Source organism: Urocitellus parryii, chromosome 9 (assembly GCF_045843805.1).
Source record: "Urocitellus parryii isolate mUroPar1 chromosome 9, mUroPar1.hap1, whole genome shotgun sequence".
In the NCBI taxonomy this organism is placed as follows: Eukaryota; Metazoa; Chordata; class Mammalia; order Rodentia; family Sciuridae; genus Urocitellus; species Urocitellus parryii.
This window is the reverse complement of record NC_135539.1, coordinates 66,257,134-66,275,915: the sequence shown is the minus strand read 5'-3', so window position 1 is coordinate 66,275,915 and position 18,782 is coordinate 66,257,134. Positions and strand designations below refer to the sequence as shown.

General features: G+C 39.9%; 1 protein-coding gene across 1 annotated transcript in view; it reads left to right on the top strand.

Moving 5' to 3' along the window:
• Window positions 1–7,775: 7,775 nt before the first annotated feature.
• Prtfdc1 (phosphoribosyl transferase domain containing 1) overlaps window positions 7,776–18,782 on the top strand; it is an 83,240-nt gene continuing 72,233 nt past the window's right edge. Inside the window, exons 1-2 of the mRNA XM_026401198.2 lie at window positions 7,776–7,835; window positions 17,185–17,291. Coding sequence (XP_026256983.2) covers window positions 7,788–7,835; window positions 17,185–17,291 — 155 coding nt within the window. The 5' untranslated portion in view covers window positions 7,776–7,787. The remainder of the gene's footprint in view (window positions 7,836–17,184; window positions 17,292–18,782) is intronic.

Sequence of the window (18,782 nt, the reverse complement as noted above, 5' to 3'; positions counted from 1 at the left end):
TGTATTTAAGTGTAGAGTACCCGGTAATGTAATGCCAAATAAATAAATAGGCCTGAATTCAGAAAATACATCACTATTAATTCTAGACAGGTAAACAAGAGCTTTTCTTACTTTCTTTTTTTTTGTTTGTTTGCAGTGCTGGGGTTCAAACCCAGGGTCTCACACTTGTTGTTAGGCAAGCACTCTTCTGCAGAGCAACATCTCACCACAACAGGAGCTTTCCTTATTGAAGATTTTTGTTTCATGCTTACATGTGTGCGCTCACACACGGTCAAACACACTCAGAATCATATGTTATAATATGTACAGAGCAGGTTGATATCACCACAAATAAAAGAAATTCAAGGGAAAATGTTAGCTCATATACATAAAGAAGATTTTATAGATTCTAATTTGTAAAAAACAGTTCAACTGGGCTAGGGTGGTGGCTCAGTAGTAAGTGCTTGCCTAGCATGTGTAAAGCACTGGTTTGATTATCAGCACCGTATATAAAAAATAAAGGTCCATCAATAACAACAACAAGAAAATTTTTTAAAAAAACAATTCAACAGATCTGTTTATTATTGCAGAAATCCTAACTCACTAGGAATTCCATTTAAAATTATCCAGTTTTAATAGTAGATAGGTACCCTTTGCATACTTGGAACTCTGAATATATTACTTTATATAAGCCTCATAGTAATATTAAGAAACAAAAATACTGACATTACCTTCATTGAACATATGGGGAAAATAAAGCAAAGAAATAAAGAAATTTGTCCAAGGTCAGGTGGTAGGGAGTAGAGTCTGGTTTTGAAGCTGAGTCTGTCTAACTTTGAGCCCAAAGCCTGAAAAGGAACATGTAAACTTTTCATTAGTCTAGGTACTACTTTATGGACTACAATGTTAAAACCACATTGTTTAAAAGTAGTCTACACTGAAGAATTAATCACAAATTCAAACTGATTTTCTTTATTAGTTCCAATTACTAAGTTTCTAACATATGTTAGCTAATATTCTTTTCCTTCAAACCTCAAAGTATTTTAGCAATAAAATTTTATTCATTTTTAGTTAAAAAATCCCATAAGATTTACTGTAGTTTTTCATTGAAGAAATACATTAATATTGTAAGCTAAATTTAGCAATACATATCAAGAGCCTTGAAATATTTATATCCTCTCACTTAGAAATTCCATTTCTAGAGAATTTATCCTCCAGAAATAGAATGCATATAAATGTTTTATTACAAACACACATATTTATATGTATTTATAAAATCAAAATTTGTGAGTAATATAAATATATTGGGGAATGGTTAAATAAATGATGGCATTGCTATTTCAAATAATGTTCATTATACCATGGAAAAACACTTGTGTTAAATATGTTTATTTTACTTGGAGTGCAAAGCAGAAAACAAGGATACAGAACTCAAGAGCAAGCATTTGGTTACAACTATATAAGAGAAATTTTTTAGAAATTTAAAATATAAATACATCATTTTTTTATTTAGAAGACTAACAAAACAGACTCACAAAAATTAGAAGATACCAACATCTTTATATTTTACTTCTATTTTTTTCCTATATTTTCAAGCTTGAACCAATTTTTATATACTGATTTAAAACAGGAAAAAAAATGCCTTCTAATTTTCTTTTTCTAAAGTCATAAACAGAATGGCTAAAACTGAGCAAATGGGACCCTCTGCGAGCCAGGTTCAACTTCAGGTACTGCTGAAGGTGTGAGTGTAGTTAAGAGATCCCTTGTTAGAAAACACAAAGAACTCTATTTTCCACAAGTAAACCACAGGATTATTAATGTGAGTGCTGCAATAGGCTCTCCTTGTTCTGGACGTGTACACCACGAGTCTAGCAGGCCCACACCCTTGTGTGAGCTGTGATAGCAGCCCAGCTTTGCTTCCTGGTTCACCGGGTTATTCTACACACTGGCCATGTATAAAAACAATTGCCTTTGCTAGCCACTGCATTTTCACTGAGAGAGGCAAAAAGGGGAATTGCCACAAGAAGATGGATTTCATCTCTCTTGCTACTCAGAAGACTGATTTTGTTCATACCTAAAGGGACAAAAGAAGGTAGTGGTGAGTGGGGAAGAATACAGGTGGAAATAAGTTCCTTTTTTTCTAGGACAAATACAAAGATTCACATCAACTTAAAGGATGTCCCAAACTGCAAATAAAGCCAAAAAAGTCTTTCAGAGTCTGAAAAAGGCCTAAACCAAGTCGTTTTAGCTCCATGTCGTTGTCATCGTCATCATTATCATCATCATCATCATCATTTTTTGCAGTGCTGAGGATTGAACACAGGGCCATATGCATGCTAGGCAAGCATACTGCCACTGAGCTTCATTCCCAGCACCCCCGTTTAAAAATTTTTTTTTAAAATTTTGAGGCAAATATTTGCTATATTGCCCAAGCTGGCCTTGAATTTGCAATCTTCTTGCCTCAGCCTTCTGTGTATTGGGATTATAGGCATGTGCCAAAATATCCAGCCCCATTGCACGTTTTTAAAAAGAAATAATACCAATGCATAGGTTGAAAAATTTCTTAGATTTTAGTGTATCTATAAGACCCTATAAACCTCTTATTTAGAGATAATAATAAAGCCATAAATTTAAATATTTCATAATAATGCAATTTAAAAAATATATTTTTTAGTTGTAGGTGGACACAATAATACCTTTTTATCTTTTATTTTTATGTGGCACTGAGGATCAAACCCAGGGCCTCATGCATGCTAGGCAAGTGTTCTACCACTGAGCCACAACCCCAGCCCAATAATGCAATTTTTATAGACTTTTCCCACCCTCTAAAAGGGTTTCCATTGTCAAAAGAAGTTTCAGAAACAATCCATTTAGCAAAAGTCTTTTTGAACATTGGCAGTGTATATTGGCAATATCAAAGGCTTCTGGAGATCCTACAACATAGAGGTCTGTTTTAACTTTGCTTATCTTATGGCTCCTCAGACCTAATGAATCACAGCATTGTCTTCCCCAAACATTAAAAAAAAAAAAAGTGGGGGGAATCAAAACACACTTTGGGAAGTGTTATCAATGTTCAATCTCTTTTTCAGTTTCTTCCACCCTCAAGCCATGTCTCCCCAAAGGGCTTCCCAAGCTTCTCCACCTTTACACTAAAATGCAACTCAGAACCTGGCAATGACAGTAACCGGTGGGTATCATACATCAACTCTGAAGACGCGTGCCTATAGCTAAAAGGATAAACTTCTCCTTTCAAGTTGGTCCTTGGTCTCCCCACCATGTCAGCCTAAATTATTGTGGATTAAGGAGGCCCTTTGTTTTCTGTGCGGTTTTTGGTTTTCGTTTTTCAAAGTGGACATCTTTCCAAACTCTGCACTGGCTGAAGCACCACCTAATTTTGCACGAGCTATCACAGCACCATTAGGTACTAATCTGTTCATTTGTAGCCACAGAGTGCTGTGCTAGGGTCATGTATATAACTTCTGCCTCCAGCCCTGTGGATTTATTTAGTGCTTAGTCCCTTGTTCCTGCAGCTGTGTCCTTTCAGTGACTGCTTTATAGTGGCCAAGAGAGTTGAGGTTGGCTGCCAGAACTATGGGATCTGGAGGAACACATGGACACATTATTCTTTTTCTCTGAAGCTACCCAATTCCTGTTCCGGTCAGATGGGAAGATAGTGGGAGGATATCTCTGAAGCAGCCCAACACTTACTGCTGATGATATTGCTCATGTCTGATATTATTGCAAGAGAGCAGGTTTCAATCTACCTTGTGTGTTCTCAATTGGAAGGCTAATTATTAACGAAAGTATAATAATACAAAATGTAATTCTCCTGGCTTTATTTGTATGAACTACTAGTGAGCCAATTTTTTTTTTTAAACACTCTAGGACTGTACACATTGGATCCAGTCTGCTTCAAACAAGAGGCTAGGAAAGAAGGGTTACTATGTTAATCGAATACTAATGAGCCTTTTGCTTAAGTTGGCTTTTGTTATAATTATTTGTAATTGCCTTTCTTTTTGCTGTATTTATATAGATTGGAAAAATTACCTTGAAGTTAGCAAGATGCTTACTTAGCCTGAATTTACAGGAAAATATCCTGCCACTTTTTCTTTTGTGCTTCTAACATTTTCAGAGTGTTTTGTTCAGCACTATGGAAAAGCAAAATATCATCATCATTATTACTGGCCTTTGTCCACAGTGGATTTCGTCCAGATTCTAACCAGTAACTCTGTGACTAACAATCTGAGTCATTAAGTTTCAGATGTTTATGTATTTCAACACAATTCCCAGCCTAAAATTTTACTTATTTATTTTTGTTTTAGGACTTAGAATTAAATGCCCTTAGTGACACTGAATTTCCAATCTAGTATCACTAAGCAACTAGCTATGAATATCTAGGTGAATAGATTGAATTGTTCCTTCAAGAATAGATTCATATTGGCAGAAGCCAAAGAACTACCAAAATGTCAAAAGATTTGTATGTACTTACAGGACAAAAGTCTCCAATCTGGTGGATAATTCAGTTAATTATTAATATTTGTGTTTTCACCATGATAGTGGCACAAGATAATTTCAGAATTTAAAATGCAAAGAACCTACAACTAAAAGGAGGTAAAGAGAATGCCAGAAAAATGCAAACATACTTAGTAGTTACTAACTTTGCAAAGATGCATGTCTTTATCTTGCAGATCCTTCAAAGAATTATTAGAAAATGTACAGTCTGAGCTAAAACATCATTTTAAATGGAAAATTTCATTATTTTAATAATTTTCTCATTTTTCTGTATTCATCCTCATACCAGTACCAGATTGTCCCTAGATTAATTAATTAATTAAATTACTTTGATTAGTAACTTACATCAATTTCAAAAGTCAATTCCCTAATTTTTTAAAAAAGATTTTTGTTGTTGATGGACCTTTATTTTATTTACTTATTTATATGCAGTGCTGAGAATAGAACCCAGTGCCTCACATGTTTGAGGAAAGTGCTCTGCTGCTGAGCTACAACTCCAGCCCCAATTCCCTAATATTTTCACATGAAATAATTTTATATTTGGGCATGAATTTTTGACAGCATCTCCAATTAATAATATTTTACAGCTTCATAGCATTTTTCAAATTCTCTCATATTTTATCTCACTTTAGTTTCATTATTATATATAGTAGAAAAGAAATGTATTGCTCCCTTTCAAGATGAAAAAATTGAAGTATACTACGTTGATATAACTGACTCAGTTTCATTGGCTGAAGCCATACGAATTATTACTAGAAACACTGGAATCCTAGTTTAAAGCTATACCACTAAATATATAACAGAAATTTGAGATTTAAAAAGAATTTTTTGCCTCTAAATCCTCATAATGAAGGATTAAGAATAAATCCTGAACAAATGAGTTGTTATTTTTCAATACTGGTCTTTGCAAATACTATTTGATATCAAATATTATATTACATTAATGCTGTCCAATGTATAGAAGTATAATCAGATCATAGAAATATTATTATAACATTCAAAGATGATATATAAAATGATTTAATTTTTGAAAACTACTTGTTGGGCTGGGGTTGTGGCTCAGCAGTGGAGCACTCGTCTGGCACATGCCAGACCCTAGGTTCGATCCTCAGCACCACATAAAAGTGGATAAATAAAATGAAGGTATTGTGTCCAACTACAACTAAAAAATAAAAATATTTTTTAAAAAAACTACTTGTTCACAATTCTGTGGTCTTTATGAAATGTCCTATAAAGTTCTATTATGGGTGTTCTCAAATGTACATTCATAAAACTCCTGTTGTGTTTCAAAAAGTTACTTTTTTTCTCATTATGAACCTACTTATGTTTAAATTAATGGTTTTTTGCAAGGAAAAAAAGATTTATCAACCATTTCCCTTACATCTTCTACAATGCCGGGGCTGGGCCACAGTGGTTGCTTTTTAATTTCCATGTTGCAACTACTCCTTTAAATTTTTTATCCTTTTCTTTTCTCTATAGTTCTTTCTTCCTTCTCTCCCTTTCTCCCTCCCTCCCTTCCCTTCATACTGGAGATTGAATCCAGAATCTTACACATGCAAAACACAAGTTCCACCACAGAGCTATATCCTACATCCCCAGTCCTGTGAAATATTTTAAAGTCTCTTGCCACCTAGTCTGGCCCATGCATTCACACTGAGCCTTGGATGGCTAAGTTTGATACTGAAGCACTAAGGTTTGTGAGCCACCCACAGCACCCCTTTGGGTGTCTGACCAGTTCTGAACACTGGTCCCCCCACAGATCTTCTCCACCATAACCAGTGGGAAGAAGTGTGACCAGCAAAGCTGCATTAACCAGTCCAGTGAACTAAAAAATTTGATCATCATCAGAATAGCTTTGTTCAGTTCCTGAAAATTCCAGCGACATTGGTTATAAATATGATTTCTAGGCCTGGTCTTTGATTTTTGGGAAAAGAGGTGCAAGGTGCGAGGCAGACTACAGATATGGTTAAATATAAGGGCCTTGGACAATGACTGAGAGAAAAATGTTCACTTGTGCACTGGGAAGCATCTCCCATTTATGCAGCGAGTCATCACTTGTCTGGTGCTTAATCTTGGGGAACCCTTCCACTGCACATAACATCAAAGATACATCAAAGGCCAGAGGTGCTGAGCATGGTGGGACTGCCACATCTGAGTGACTATTTTGCCAACCCAGAGCAACATGAACTGATAACTGCTTTCCCTTCAAACCGGGCAAAATCAGCATTCCTCTCCCTGTCGTGTGCCAGAAACCCAAGACTTAACAAAAGTGTTTTGGAGAAGCTGAGTCAAGAGATCTGTCTTCAATTCAGGGCTTCAATCCGAAGCCAGAGTGTGTAGAACCTTTGAGGAGATGTCAGAGACCAAAGGCATGAATACAGGGAAAGCAGGGACCTGGAGGAAAAGACAAAGAACCAGGACATCGGGTTGGGAGGGAACTGATATTAGGGTTTGTATTTAACAACAGATTCATAAAACAAAGATTTCTAACGGGAGGGGGAGGGGGGCTTTTTCAGCTGCAACCTGAAACAACTAAAATCTGACTGTCTGGTGTTATGAGAGTGGTAAAGCAGATACAGTCATTTATAAAATAACAACCTCTTTTGCCCCCTGTCGGGAACCCAGTTTTAAGGAAAGGCCCAACGCTCGTCGCCAAGGATATGGCCCAAGGATATGGCCCAAGGTAAAAGCAATCGCGTGGCTCTTTGCAACTCCTGGCCCGGAGGTTGGAGGATTTGAAACCTTCCAGGATACTTTTTGTCAACCACAGAACTCGAGAACCTGCAGAATCGCGGCTCTTTCATGCGTTTACAGGGGACAAACGAGCGCATGAAAATGTAGGGAGGAGTCAAGGAGATTGCTAGCCCGGGGGTTGAGGCGACGGATTTAGGATGGCAGGGGGACAGGGCAACGCTTTCTCTTTCCGTACCCAGCTAGCCGCCGGCTGCCTCCTCGTCGCGAGTCCCTGCGGGGCCCGAGCAGGCGGCGGGGCTCACGAGCTCGCAGACGGACACGCGGCAGGCGGCGGCCGCCAGGGACGCGCCCGGGGCCTGCGCTCAGGTGGAGCGGGCGCTGCTCCGCAGCTGCTCCCCGCGCTGCGCCCCGGGGACCCGCGGGGGTAGGGGGCGCGGCGGCCGAGGCGCTGGCGCCGCGCCAGGCTTGCTTTCCCGCCGGCTGGCCGAGGGCTGGGCGGCCCCGGTCCCATCCCCATCTCCACGTCCCATCCCCCAGCCCAGCCCGGGCCTCCCGGATCCTTCCCGCGCCGGTCTTTCCTTCCCGCTTTCCCCGGGAGAAACATGGCCGGGAGCACGGAGGAGGCGCCAGACTGCGGGCGAGGCGTCGTGGTAAATGCAAACTCCCGATTTCGGGACCGAGTCGTGCGCTCCCGGTTTGCTCCCCTCCCCTCCTTTCTTGGCACCCCCCTTTTAGATGAAATGCCTGAAATGCCTCCGGGGGAGAGCGGGCCACTGCTTTGTTCTTCCCTCGCGGCGGGATCCTTTCCACCTCCAAACCCAATCCTCCCTTCCCCGCCCCCAAAACTCACGAAACACCTAATACCGACGTGCCTTTACCCTGATCAAAACCGCTACCTTGGCGATAAACCTGCGTCTTGCGGGTCCCCACTCCTATGAGCCTCCAGGAGTCACTTATGCAGCGGGCGGGTCTGGGAAGACCCTCACTTGCCATTCTGGCGACTGTCCTTTTTGTGTTGCACCCCAACTCCTCTAGTGTGGGCTTCAAGTTTTGTTTTCAAAAAAGATACTGAGGATTCCTGAGAGCAGCTAGGAAATAAAGTGGCTCCCTTTATTAAAGTAGATCTCCAGGACAGAATAGGAGCTTTGAAGTCTTTAAACCTGGGGAGGGGCTCTGCACAAGTTCTCCTGCAAACTAGTGGCTCTGGAGTGCCCCTTGCCTCGTTTGGAAAGGGAGAAATAGCAAACCAGGCCTATCCAGAGAATTGGAGATCATGTGTGTGAAATATCTGGTAGTTTGTCCGGATGGAGAGGTGGGGGAGGGACAGACCTCAGCCTCTTAACCTGGGACTCCTTGAGGTGTGATCCAGATCCCATCTCTCAGGATCCTGGGATCAAATCATGGATGGTGGAAGTTTTGACACTGTCAGGTTTAGTGTGAAAAGATGGTGAGGGAGGTGAGTGGGGCTCACTTGCCATTAAGATTCTCTTTCAAGTTCATCTTGTAATCCACAGACCATCTGTGACAATGAATCGACTGAATTAGGATGAGAGGGTGGAGAAAGAAACAACTTCACTCAAATAGAACTGTTCAGGTTGAAATGTGGTTTTTTAAAATTTTTGTTTCGTTTTGTTTTTGTGCTGGGAATCAAACCCAGGGCCTTTCTCCACTGAGCAACATCCCAGCCCTTTTTATTTTTGAGACAGGATCCTGTTAAACTGCTGAGATTCTCACTTAATGCTGAGGCTGGCCTGGATTGCCATCCTCCTGCCTCAGCCTCCTCTGACACTGTGATGCCTGAGCCACTGAGCTCGGCATGTTGCTCAGTTCATAACTTAACCGCAGGACCTTTCCTTCTTAGAGGTGGAGGTCGCTTATTCATGCCACACATTTGACTGGCCTGCTGGGTTCCAAGGGGTGTTTTGTTTTAGGCTCTGGCTATTGCAGCAAGAGGGCAAGACAACCCCCCCCCCCTCTTCCTGGGACTTGCATTTTAGAGGAAGGACACAGGCAATCAGTGTGAAAGTGCATAAATAGAGGAGATAATTTCAGGGATGTGTGCAATTGAAAGAGGGTAACAGGTCAGAGAGAAATTGGAGGAGGGATGGGGATCAATGCTTATGCTCTTTTTGTGACATTTGAGCTGAGATCTGAAGGGTAGACAGGAGGTAGCCATGTGAGGATTTCAAGACACAGGGCCACATACCAAATGCAAAGGAATCATGGCATCTGATTTGTTTTTACAAAAATCACTCCAGTTGCCATAGAGAGGATGGACAGGACTAGGGGTGAGGTGACTGGGAGAGGGATAAAAATAAGATAATGGAAATCATTAAGTTCCACTCAGTTGAATCTATAGGACTCACAGGTTGGGATGCTTTCTAGACTCTTTGAAATTCACAGTTGAATTCCTGAGAATAATAGGATAAATTTGGAAATCAACAACAAAAGAGTAATATTTAATGTTTAAGAGTGAATGATGACATCCTGTGAAAATCAAAACAGTATAAACTATTAAGGACAGATGCCTGGAAAGCCCCAAATATAAGAAGGGTGGGGGAATAAAGGGACCAAGTAGGAACAGCAGCATGGGAGAGAGTAGAAAGCCAGTAGGGCATCAGGTAAGTGCCCAAAGAAAAGTTTTATGATAAGAGGTTGGTCATGAGGTCATCAATAGTGTCAGATGCTGCAGGAAGAGCAAGTAGGATAAAGGTAGGAAAGAGGCCTTTGGTTTTAACAATTACAGACCAGTTAGTGGTGAGAATCCTTTAAACAACCATCCCATGGTAGAATGTTACAATGTAGTACTAACATATCATACTAGACACTCTTAAAAAAAGAACAAAGTAAATCTAAGTACACTATAATCATATAGGTAGATTACTAAAGCCTGAAAGCAAATGGGGTAACAGTGTAAATAGTCAAATTTATTGTTATCAATAGAAGCCCTCTTGGAAGCAAGATGCAGAGAAGTAGTGAGGGGTACAGGGAAAGGAGACACAGTTTGTACTGGCTCCTGTGGGGCTTGGATCTGATGAGTAATTGCTAAACTGCATGAGGGCCTATCAAAGTTGGAAATAATCAGTATAGGATGGAAGTGGCCCCTGCATATATGTCATTGTCTGCAGCAGAACTTGAATAATTATATTAACCTCAAGTTGGGAATAAGCAGGCAAGTCAAGTTCAGAGAAAATTCAAGATGCTGATGGAAGGAAAGTCATATAAGATAGGGAGGGGAAAGGAAAGCTGGAGAGAGTAAAATAGAGAGCCCTTAAAGGTAGGGTGCAAAAAAAATCAAAAGGAAGTTTTGGTACCAGTGGGGGAAAAGGGGAGCAGGTAACAATAGCAAGCATTTATTGAGCACTCCCTAATGCTTTTTAAAAAATATTTTTTAGTTATACCTGGGCACAATATCTTTATTTTGTTTATTTATTGTTATGTGGTGCTGAGGGTTGAACCCAGTGCTTCACATGTGTATGAGAGGCAAACAGTCTGTCTCTGAGGCATAAACCTAGCCCTCCCTATGCACTTTTACTGTTTGTTATTCATTGAATCTTCACAAATCTGTGAGGTAGGTCCATTTTATGGAAGAAGAAATTGAGGTACTGAGAGAACATGGAAATATCAAGGTCATATAAGTAGTAAGTGGCAGAAGCAGAATTTGAACCAGCTTCAAATGCTATGCTGCATAGGAACCTATGATTCCGGGGTGGGGGGGTGGGGGGGTGGGGTTAGAGTTGGGGATGCTCCTCAGTTCTGTGGGGCTATGTGAATGTGTTGCTAACATGGAATTAAGATGAAGTAACTTGATGTAGGGCAAGTGAGGAGCTACAAGCTGAGATAGTTGGAAAAATCATCAAGGTAAGTACTGGAGTAAATCATTGAAAGAGGTGTCCAGAAATGAGGTGGAAAAGAAAATTCTGAGTTGACGGAAATTTGGCAATGAATAGAACCAGATGATTTAAGCATGACAAAGTAATGTGTGCAAGAGAAGAGCATATTAAAGATTTAAGATAGCTCTTGCCTATAAGTGGCTTTTTGTTAAATTGGGCAGGTAGGAAATTAGTAGATTATTGATAACAAATAATATTATATACTAATTGTTGAATAAGAGATGTGTGTAGACCCTGAGCTGAGAAATTTTACTGGTCATCACTTGATCTGGAGCTAGTGAGGTCACTGAACTCCTGGTTGGTACATCTTTGTTACTTCTCAGAGAGAGAAAACATCTTTTCTGCCCCATCTTGCTTTGGGGGGTCAGGTTCTTAGATATTTTTGTTTTGGTTTGGTTTGATTTTTTTTACCAAAGCATTATCAAAAGAGCCAGAGTTAGTACCTACACAGGTGTGCGTGGTAGGAATACAAGTCTAAAATTTCTGTTTCTCCTACGGTTGCCTTTTCTTCTCTCCTCTCCTTCTCCATGGGGACAGAATGGCAAAACAAGGGGTAGGTACAGCTTTACTTGGTTGTGATAATTTACCTTCTAAAGGCTGAACCCACTACAGAAGAGGAAGGCCTGTGGAATACAAGGTATTATATGATGTATCAAAACCCTCTCATTCCTCTCGTGGCAGAACATAGCGTCCTTCATTTAGCACTGCTCCTACCCTCATTCCTCTCGTGGCAGAACATAGCGTCCTTCATTTAGCACTGCTCCTACCCTTTGTTCCAGAAGGGTGGTTTTCAGGTAGGCTGTCCCTCATACTACACTACCCTTCCTGGCACTGAGCCGGGCCAACTGATGTTCCTGTCTGGGATTCTTTGAATCAGGGCTAAGGGATGAGACTCCTTTCTTCTTTGCTGGTGAGCCTGAAAACCAGTGTCAGTGGCCTGGAGGGGAGAGTAGGGTCAAGTGTGTGAGCTCAGAAGTGAACAGAGGCAGAGACTAGCTGCTTAGAGATGTTTCCAAACTATTTTCTCCCTGGGGAAAAATTAAACCTGCAAGAAATAATCTCAGGAGGAAAAAAAAAAAACAACAACAACACACTTTTAATGACTGGAAGAAAAAGGTTTCAGTGTACTTTCAAATGAGAACAAGAGAATCAGAATTAGTTCTGGGATTTGAATGCTGTATAAAATGACTCATTTAATGTGTTTGTCACTTCCCCAGCTTGGTGATATTTTGCCTCTTTGAACAGAGAAAGCATTGTGCTGAATAAACTTAGAGCATGTTATCTCTGGTACTGAAACTATTCACGATTTCTTCTTGTGATTTTTTAAAAAAGCAAATGAATAACATAATTATTAAGGTGCAGAGCAGCCTCCATCCCTCCATAATTCAACTTATTTGCAACACAATGAGCATGCACCTTAAATGTAACAAAGCATATACCAGTAATTCCTTCATCTCTCTTTGTCTTTAATCTCAACAATGAAAGCACCATTTCAGATTAATTGGGAATAATGGCCAATTGGGATTCTAGAATAGTTTTAGAGAAATCAATTTCTTCTACTTTAAGTTTACAGCTTTCATTAGGGTAATAAGACTTTGGCAAAGAGCTTTGAGTCACTTCATTATTTTTAATAATTTTTGGCACCTGACATATTGACTAATTTTTAAAATATTTACCAACTTTTAAAGTGCTTTATTCATGCATCTTAATTATACATAATAATAGGATTCATTGTGACATATTTCATACATGCACATGATTTGATCAATTTCATTTCCCAGGAATTTCCCCTTTCCCCTCTGCCTCCCTTCCTCTCCATCTCCTTCCTTTCCATACCCTTCCTGTATTCTACTAGTCTCCCTTCTATTCTCCTGAGACTCCTTTTTTTCTTTCTTTGTCTCAGCTTCTACAGATGGAACAAAACATTCAACTCTTGATTTTCTGAGTCACGCTTATTTTACTTAACATTACATTCTCTTGTCCCATCCATTTACCAGCAAATGACATAATGTATTTCTTCTCTATGGCTGAGTAAAACTCCATTTTCTTTATGCATTCATCTGTTGATGGACAGACACCTAACCTGGTTCCATAACTTGGCTGTTGTGAATTGCACTGCTATAAACACTGGTGAGCATGTATCAGTATAGTATTATGATTTTAGTTTCTTTGGATAAATACCAAGGAATTATACTGTGATTCCATTCCCAATGGTCATAGGAATTTCCATACTGATTTTCATAGTGGTATACTAATTTGCAGTCTCACCAGCAATGTATAAGTGTCCCCACCCTCCTTGCCAGCATTTATTATTATTTGTATTCTTGATGATTTGAGGTACTACTATCAATAAACTAAACCATATAATTTGTAACTAAATAATTGATGTTTCTGTACATCTAAATGGTTAACATTTACTGCATAAGTACTATAAACCAAATACCGATATGTCTTATAACCATTATCTCTCTCATTTAATCCTCACAGTAGTCACATGATCAGGCATTGACTTCATCTTATAAATGAATGCATTGAAACTTAGAGATGTTAATATGCCCAAGGTCTTATGGCTAACAATTTTGACCCAGATATGTAGATTTTAAGTCTATGTTCTTGCCCTTTGTATTGTCTCTATGTTGTGGATTGCCATTATACTTTTTATGCATGGGTTTTATTTTGTCATTTTTTTAATCATCTTTTCCCTTTTCTTGGCATTCTTATCTTTTCTGGCATCATTTGTTAAGCACTTGTTATATGTTAATTAATGTACTAGGTAGTGTAAGTACTGTATTCTGTCTCTCTTCATTTTTGCCACATCCCTGTCTACAGGTTTTATTATGTCTTACTTAAAGGAGAGGGAATTTGGGTCTCAGATAGAGTAAGTAATTTCACTAACATCACAGTAGTAAGAGACATGAAACGATAAACTCTTAAAATTTGAGCGCAAGTCTGCTAGGATAATGATGTATGTTTTAGACAGAGCACTCCAGCTGCCACGTGGAGGGCCTGTAAGAGGAGCAGGAGTAGAGTTTTCCCTGAGATTCCTTCGGAGCAGAGGGCAGCAAAGGATTTGCATGGTAAAAATAATGAACTCAGAAGACCCCTTGTTAATATTCTCACTAATGGCAGGGCTAACGGAAGTGGAGTAGGTAATGTGTGTGTTCTAGAAGGCCAGCCAGAAATGTTTATATGTTCTCCAAGGGGGATGGTGCTCCTCAGGGTCCTTGGATGGTCTTTACTGTGGCCTGACAGAGGCTCTTCTGGAGGCTGGAGGTCTCTCAAGTGCAGCTGTTAGGCCACACTCTGACTAGCTGGTATGGTGTCAGAGGTTATAGAAGCCCAAGGAATCCTCAGGGTGAAAGCCAATTTGTTGGCAGAAGAAGAGCAAATGCAATGCTTTTCAAGTATGCAGAGGACACCCACACTTTGGCCATGGTTCTGCCAATAGATATGATAGATATGACTCTCCAGAGCCTTGAACAGTGGTGCTGTTCATTGCAAGGAGACAAACCGAGAGCTGGGGCTGAAGTTCAGATAGATGGGTAGCACACGGGTAGAGATGATCATTCATTCACTCATTGAGCATTTTTGAGCACTTACCATATTCCAGGTCAGTGTTCTGGGCACTGGGGATTGAGCAAAGAATAAGATGAAGTCTCTGCCAGAAGGAGCTCACATTCCAGTGAGAAGGGTCAAAGCAGAACACACACACACACACACACACACACGTCACATCCATTGGTAATAATGCTATGAAGGAAAGTAAAACTGGATAAGAAGAACACAGAGATGGGTGGAGAGGGAGGGGTGTCATTTTACATACATGGTCAGGGAAGGCTTCTCTGTTGAGGTGGCACTGAATGAAGACTTGGAAGAAGTAAAGGGCAGCCATGTGGACAGTTAGTGGAAGTGTATTGTAGACAACAGAAATAGCAGATGCAAAGTTCTTGAGGCAGGAACATGCTTGGCAGATTGAAAGATCAGCAAGGAGAACAATGGTTGAAGTAGGATGAAGGAGGAAGAAAGGGCAGGGGGACACATCAGAGAGAGAGACCCATATGGACCACGGCAAGGACTTTGGATTGTACTCCAAGTGAAATGATAAACTCTTAAAATTTGAGCACAAGTCTGTTAGGATAATGATGTATATTTTAAACAGCACTCCAGCTGCCACGTGGAGGGCCTGCAAGGGGAGCAGGAAGACTAGTTTAGCAGCTACTGCAGTCATCTGGGAAGAAATGACAGTGGCATGGACCAGGATGGGTGTGGAGGGATGGCAGCAGAGGTGCTCAGGACTGGTCCTGCTTAAATTTTGAAGGAATTGAAGATAAACTCTGCTAATGGGTTGCGCGAGGGGGATGGAAGAAAAGAATCGGGGACAATTTCAAGGTTTTGGTCTGAGCAAGAGGAAGAATGAGCTAGTCTTTACTGAAACAGGGGAGGGATAAGTAGCCTGAGTTTGGTTTGCCTGGCAATTCAGAAACCAGAAGGGGAGTATGTGGGGCCTGGACCTCGAGTCCCCTTCCAGAACCTCAGCAAAGGAGAACTGGATTTGAGTCCTGCATGAGAAGAAGGTAGAAATCAGGCAGTGTCCTAAAGAGGGAATGAATGGGCTCTAAACCAACAGCAGATTGGATGGAGTGAGGGCCAGGATGGAAGGGGCAAGAATGTTCTCCATGGATCTTTGTTGGAGCTTTTGTTAGAACAGAGGGCTGCAAGGGGAACCAGGAATTTGAGAAAGAAGATCAAAGGATGGGAACAGTCAGCAAGGCCGCCAGGAAGAAGTGGGAGCTGACCTGAAGTTCTCAGGAAGGAGATGAGTTTGCAATATAGAGGTAGAAAGGGTGCAGGGTGCAGGACTGACGGAGCTGGGAAGAATCATGACTGAACACCTGTCTGAGGATGGAATGGGTGCAGGGAGTTGGGTGGAAAGCTAGGTCTGCATTATGAAGCGTCTGCATTATGAAGGGCTTTGAAAGCCGATAGCTGGACAGAGGAATCTGGTGAAAGCATACAGGAGAAAGAACAAGAAGCCAGATACAGCGTATTTGAGTATTTAATGGTTTGGGTATATAATGCATTCATTATTGCATCCTTTCTAAATGATCTGAAGGTTAAAGTAACTCTACTTGTACCTTCATTTTCTCCTCCATCTCTATCATTCTGACCATGAAACTTGCACATTGAGTCCTAAGCAAGGTAAAGACTTGTTATCAGTCTTTCTACAGATAGGCCAATTCCCATCACATTCCCAGTAGGGACTGACTTAAGTTCCTACCCTAGTACATCTTTTTAACTCTTTACTATATTGACTGGACCAGTCAAAATTTGGATCCACTCTTAATGTCAGGAGAAATATACTATTTATAGGTGAACTTTCGCACCTTTCCTTATAAAACTATAAGGCATTGACAATGAGTAGAAATGCAGTGAGATATATCTTTATATAAGAATGTATCATAATAATACTGTGTGTGTATATGTACACAAACACACATATATAGCAAGTTGGAGACTAAAACAGGAGGATCAGAGGTTTTAGGCCAGCCTTAACAACTTAGTAAAGCCCTGTCTCAAAATAAAAATTAAAAATGGTTGGGGATATAGTTCAGTGGAAAAGTATATCTGGTTTCAATCCCCAATATTAAAAATTTTTATATTTTTATAAGTTGTGTGTGTATGTATATATATATATATATATTTCATTCTTTTTTTTTACAGTGCTAGGGATCAAACCCAGAGCCTCACACATGCTAGGCAAGCACTATATCACTGAGCTACACCCATAGTACTTACACATACCTACTTTTTTCTGAATAATGCTATCAGGCTAGTTATAAGACATCAAGTTTATGTTTTTATTGTATGATGCGAATATTTTGGAATGGAGCACTCATTTCATTTTAGCAGTAAACAAATGACCCTTCCCCACTCACTTTTTCAGAATTTGAAAGAACATAATTTCATGCAACATTGAGATCTGTAGATCTATCTTTTGTGTTCAGTACGATTTTGATGTTAAATGAAAGATTTATTGCTCTTGCTATTTATTTATGTTTTTTTAATCTAATGAAAAATACCATAACCAAAATAATTTAATTTACAGATTACAGACAGCTGGCCAGGGTACGACTTAGATTTGTTCACATACCCACAGCACTATTACGGAGATTTGGAATATGTACTCATACCCCATGGCATCATTGTGGACAGGTGAGTGGTATATTTTTGTGTCAACCTTGGTCTTGTGCTTGGCTGGCTCGGTCTTATGTGAATCCTACAATGTACTCAGTGCCCTAGTCCAAGCCCCTTTTTAGAGTAGTAGAGACAATTTTATAGGACAGCAAATTTGGAATGCAATGAATTGGTGCTTTAACTGAATGCTATCCTTGGACATTTGTCCAGAGGAGATGCTAGGAAAGCTACACATACAGAAACTGTTGTAAGTACCAGCCTTACATGGACAATGTCCTGTACAAAGAGATGGAAATGGATACTGGGAAAGCACTGATTTCATCCCAAAACCTTTGTCTCATGCCTTTCACAGATCCTTGAGTTAACCAGAAAGAGTAAAGAAGTGACATTGCCTTCACAGGACACGCCCTTAAAGCCCTTACTTTCATTTCTCTTGGAACAAGTAAAGTATCACAGGTCAGCCAGTCTTTGTACTAAAAAATTGTGTTTTCTGGCCAGTGGTAACTTTTAGGTAATGACAGTATTTGCAGTTTAAAACTATCTGCAGAAAACTATTTCTAGTATACAATTTCTAGTTCTTTCCTACATTGACATCCTTTGGGTTTTTGGAGCTTGTTGGCTTTTCCAAAAACATTTCTCCTAAAGCCCTGTAAGCCATGCCCACTTACTCTTGGTTTTAAGGGTCCACATCTAATTCAGCCCAACACAAGCATTAGGATTTATAGGTCATATCCTTTAACAAAACTGTCTTGATATCAAGATTGTTCTTGTACCTCTATGTTTTTGGACAAAGGTTGAAATACTTAAGCCCTCACATTTATATGGAAAGTGAGTGTCCTGGTGTTTGTAAGGCACTCTCTGGAATCCTAGAGATTATTTAGAGGCCCAGATTTCAAATGGGAAGGCAGTGGGGGAGTAGGAGCAAATTGAGACTTTGGGATCCCACACGTACCCTTTCCTCAAGTCGTATAGTGTAGTTCCTCTGCCTCTAGTTCTTTAATCTGTTATGAGTTAAAATTTAACTTTATGAACTAAGTACTCAGAACAAAACAAAGTTTGAAAAACACCAAATGGTCACCTTACCAGGATATTATCTTTCCACCAATCCTGTCAGTAAGCAAACAAAAGTCTCATTCCTTAGTCCAAATTCTAAGATTTTGTGTTACGTAAGACTTGTATTTTGCTTCTTCTCCCAACTTATAATATATTATTAAAATAAGTTCTAGTTTCGGGTTTCTCATGGCCTCAGATGACTTTTTCATGGACTATAAGCCTGATTCTCCTAGGGGAGAAAAGTTCCATGATCATATAAGCTTGGGAAATTTTGCATTTCCCAGATTGGTAAATCTCCCAGTTGGCACTTGAAAACAAACATTAGCTTATTAAAATACAGAAAATGGCAGGGAGGGACCTGCTTAACTTAAGAAATTAAATCAATTTTATTTATGTAGAGGGAGACTTTATATTGTTCACCTCTTTGTAACTTCTGAGAAAAGATTTCTCTTAACA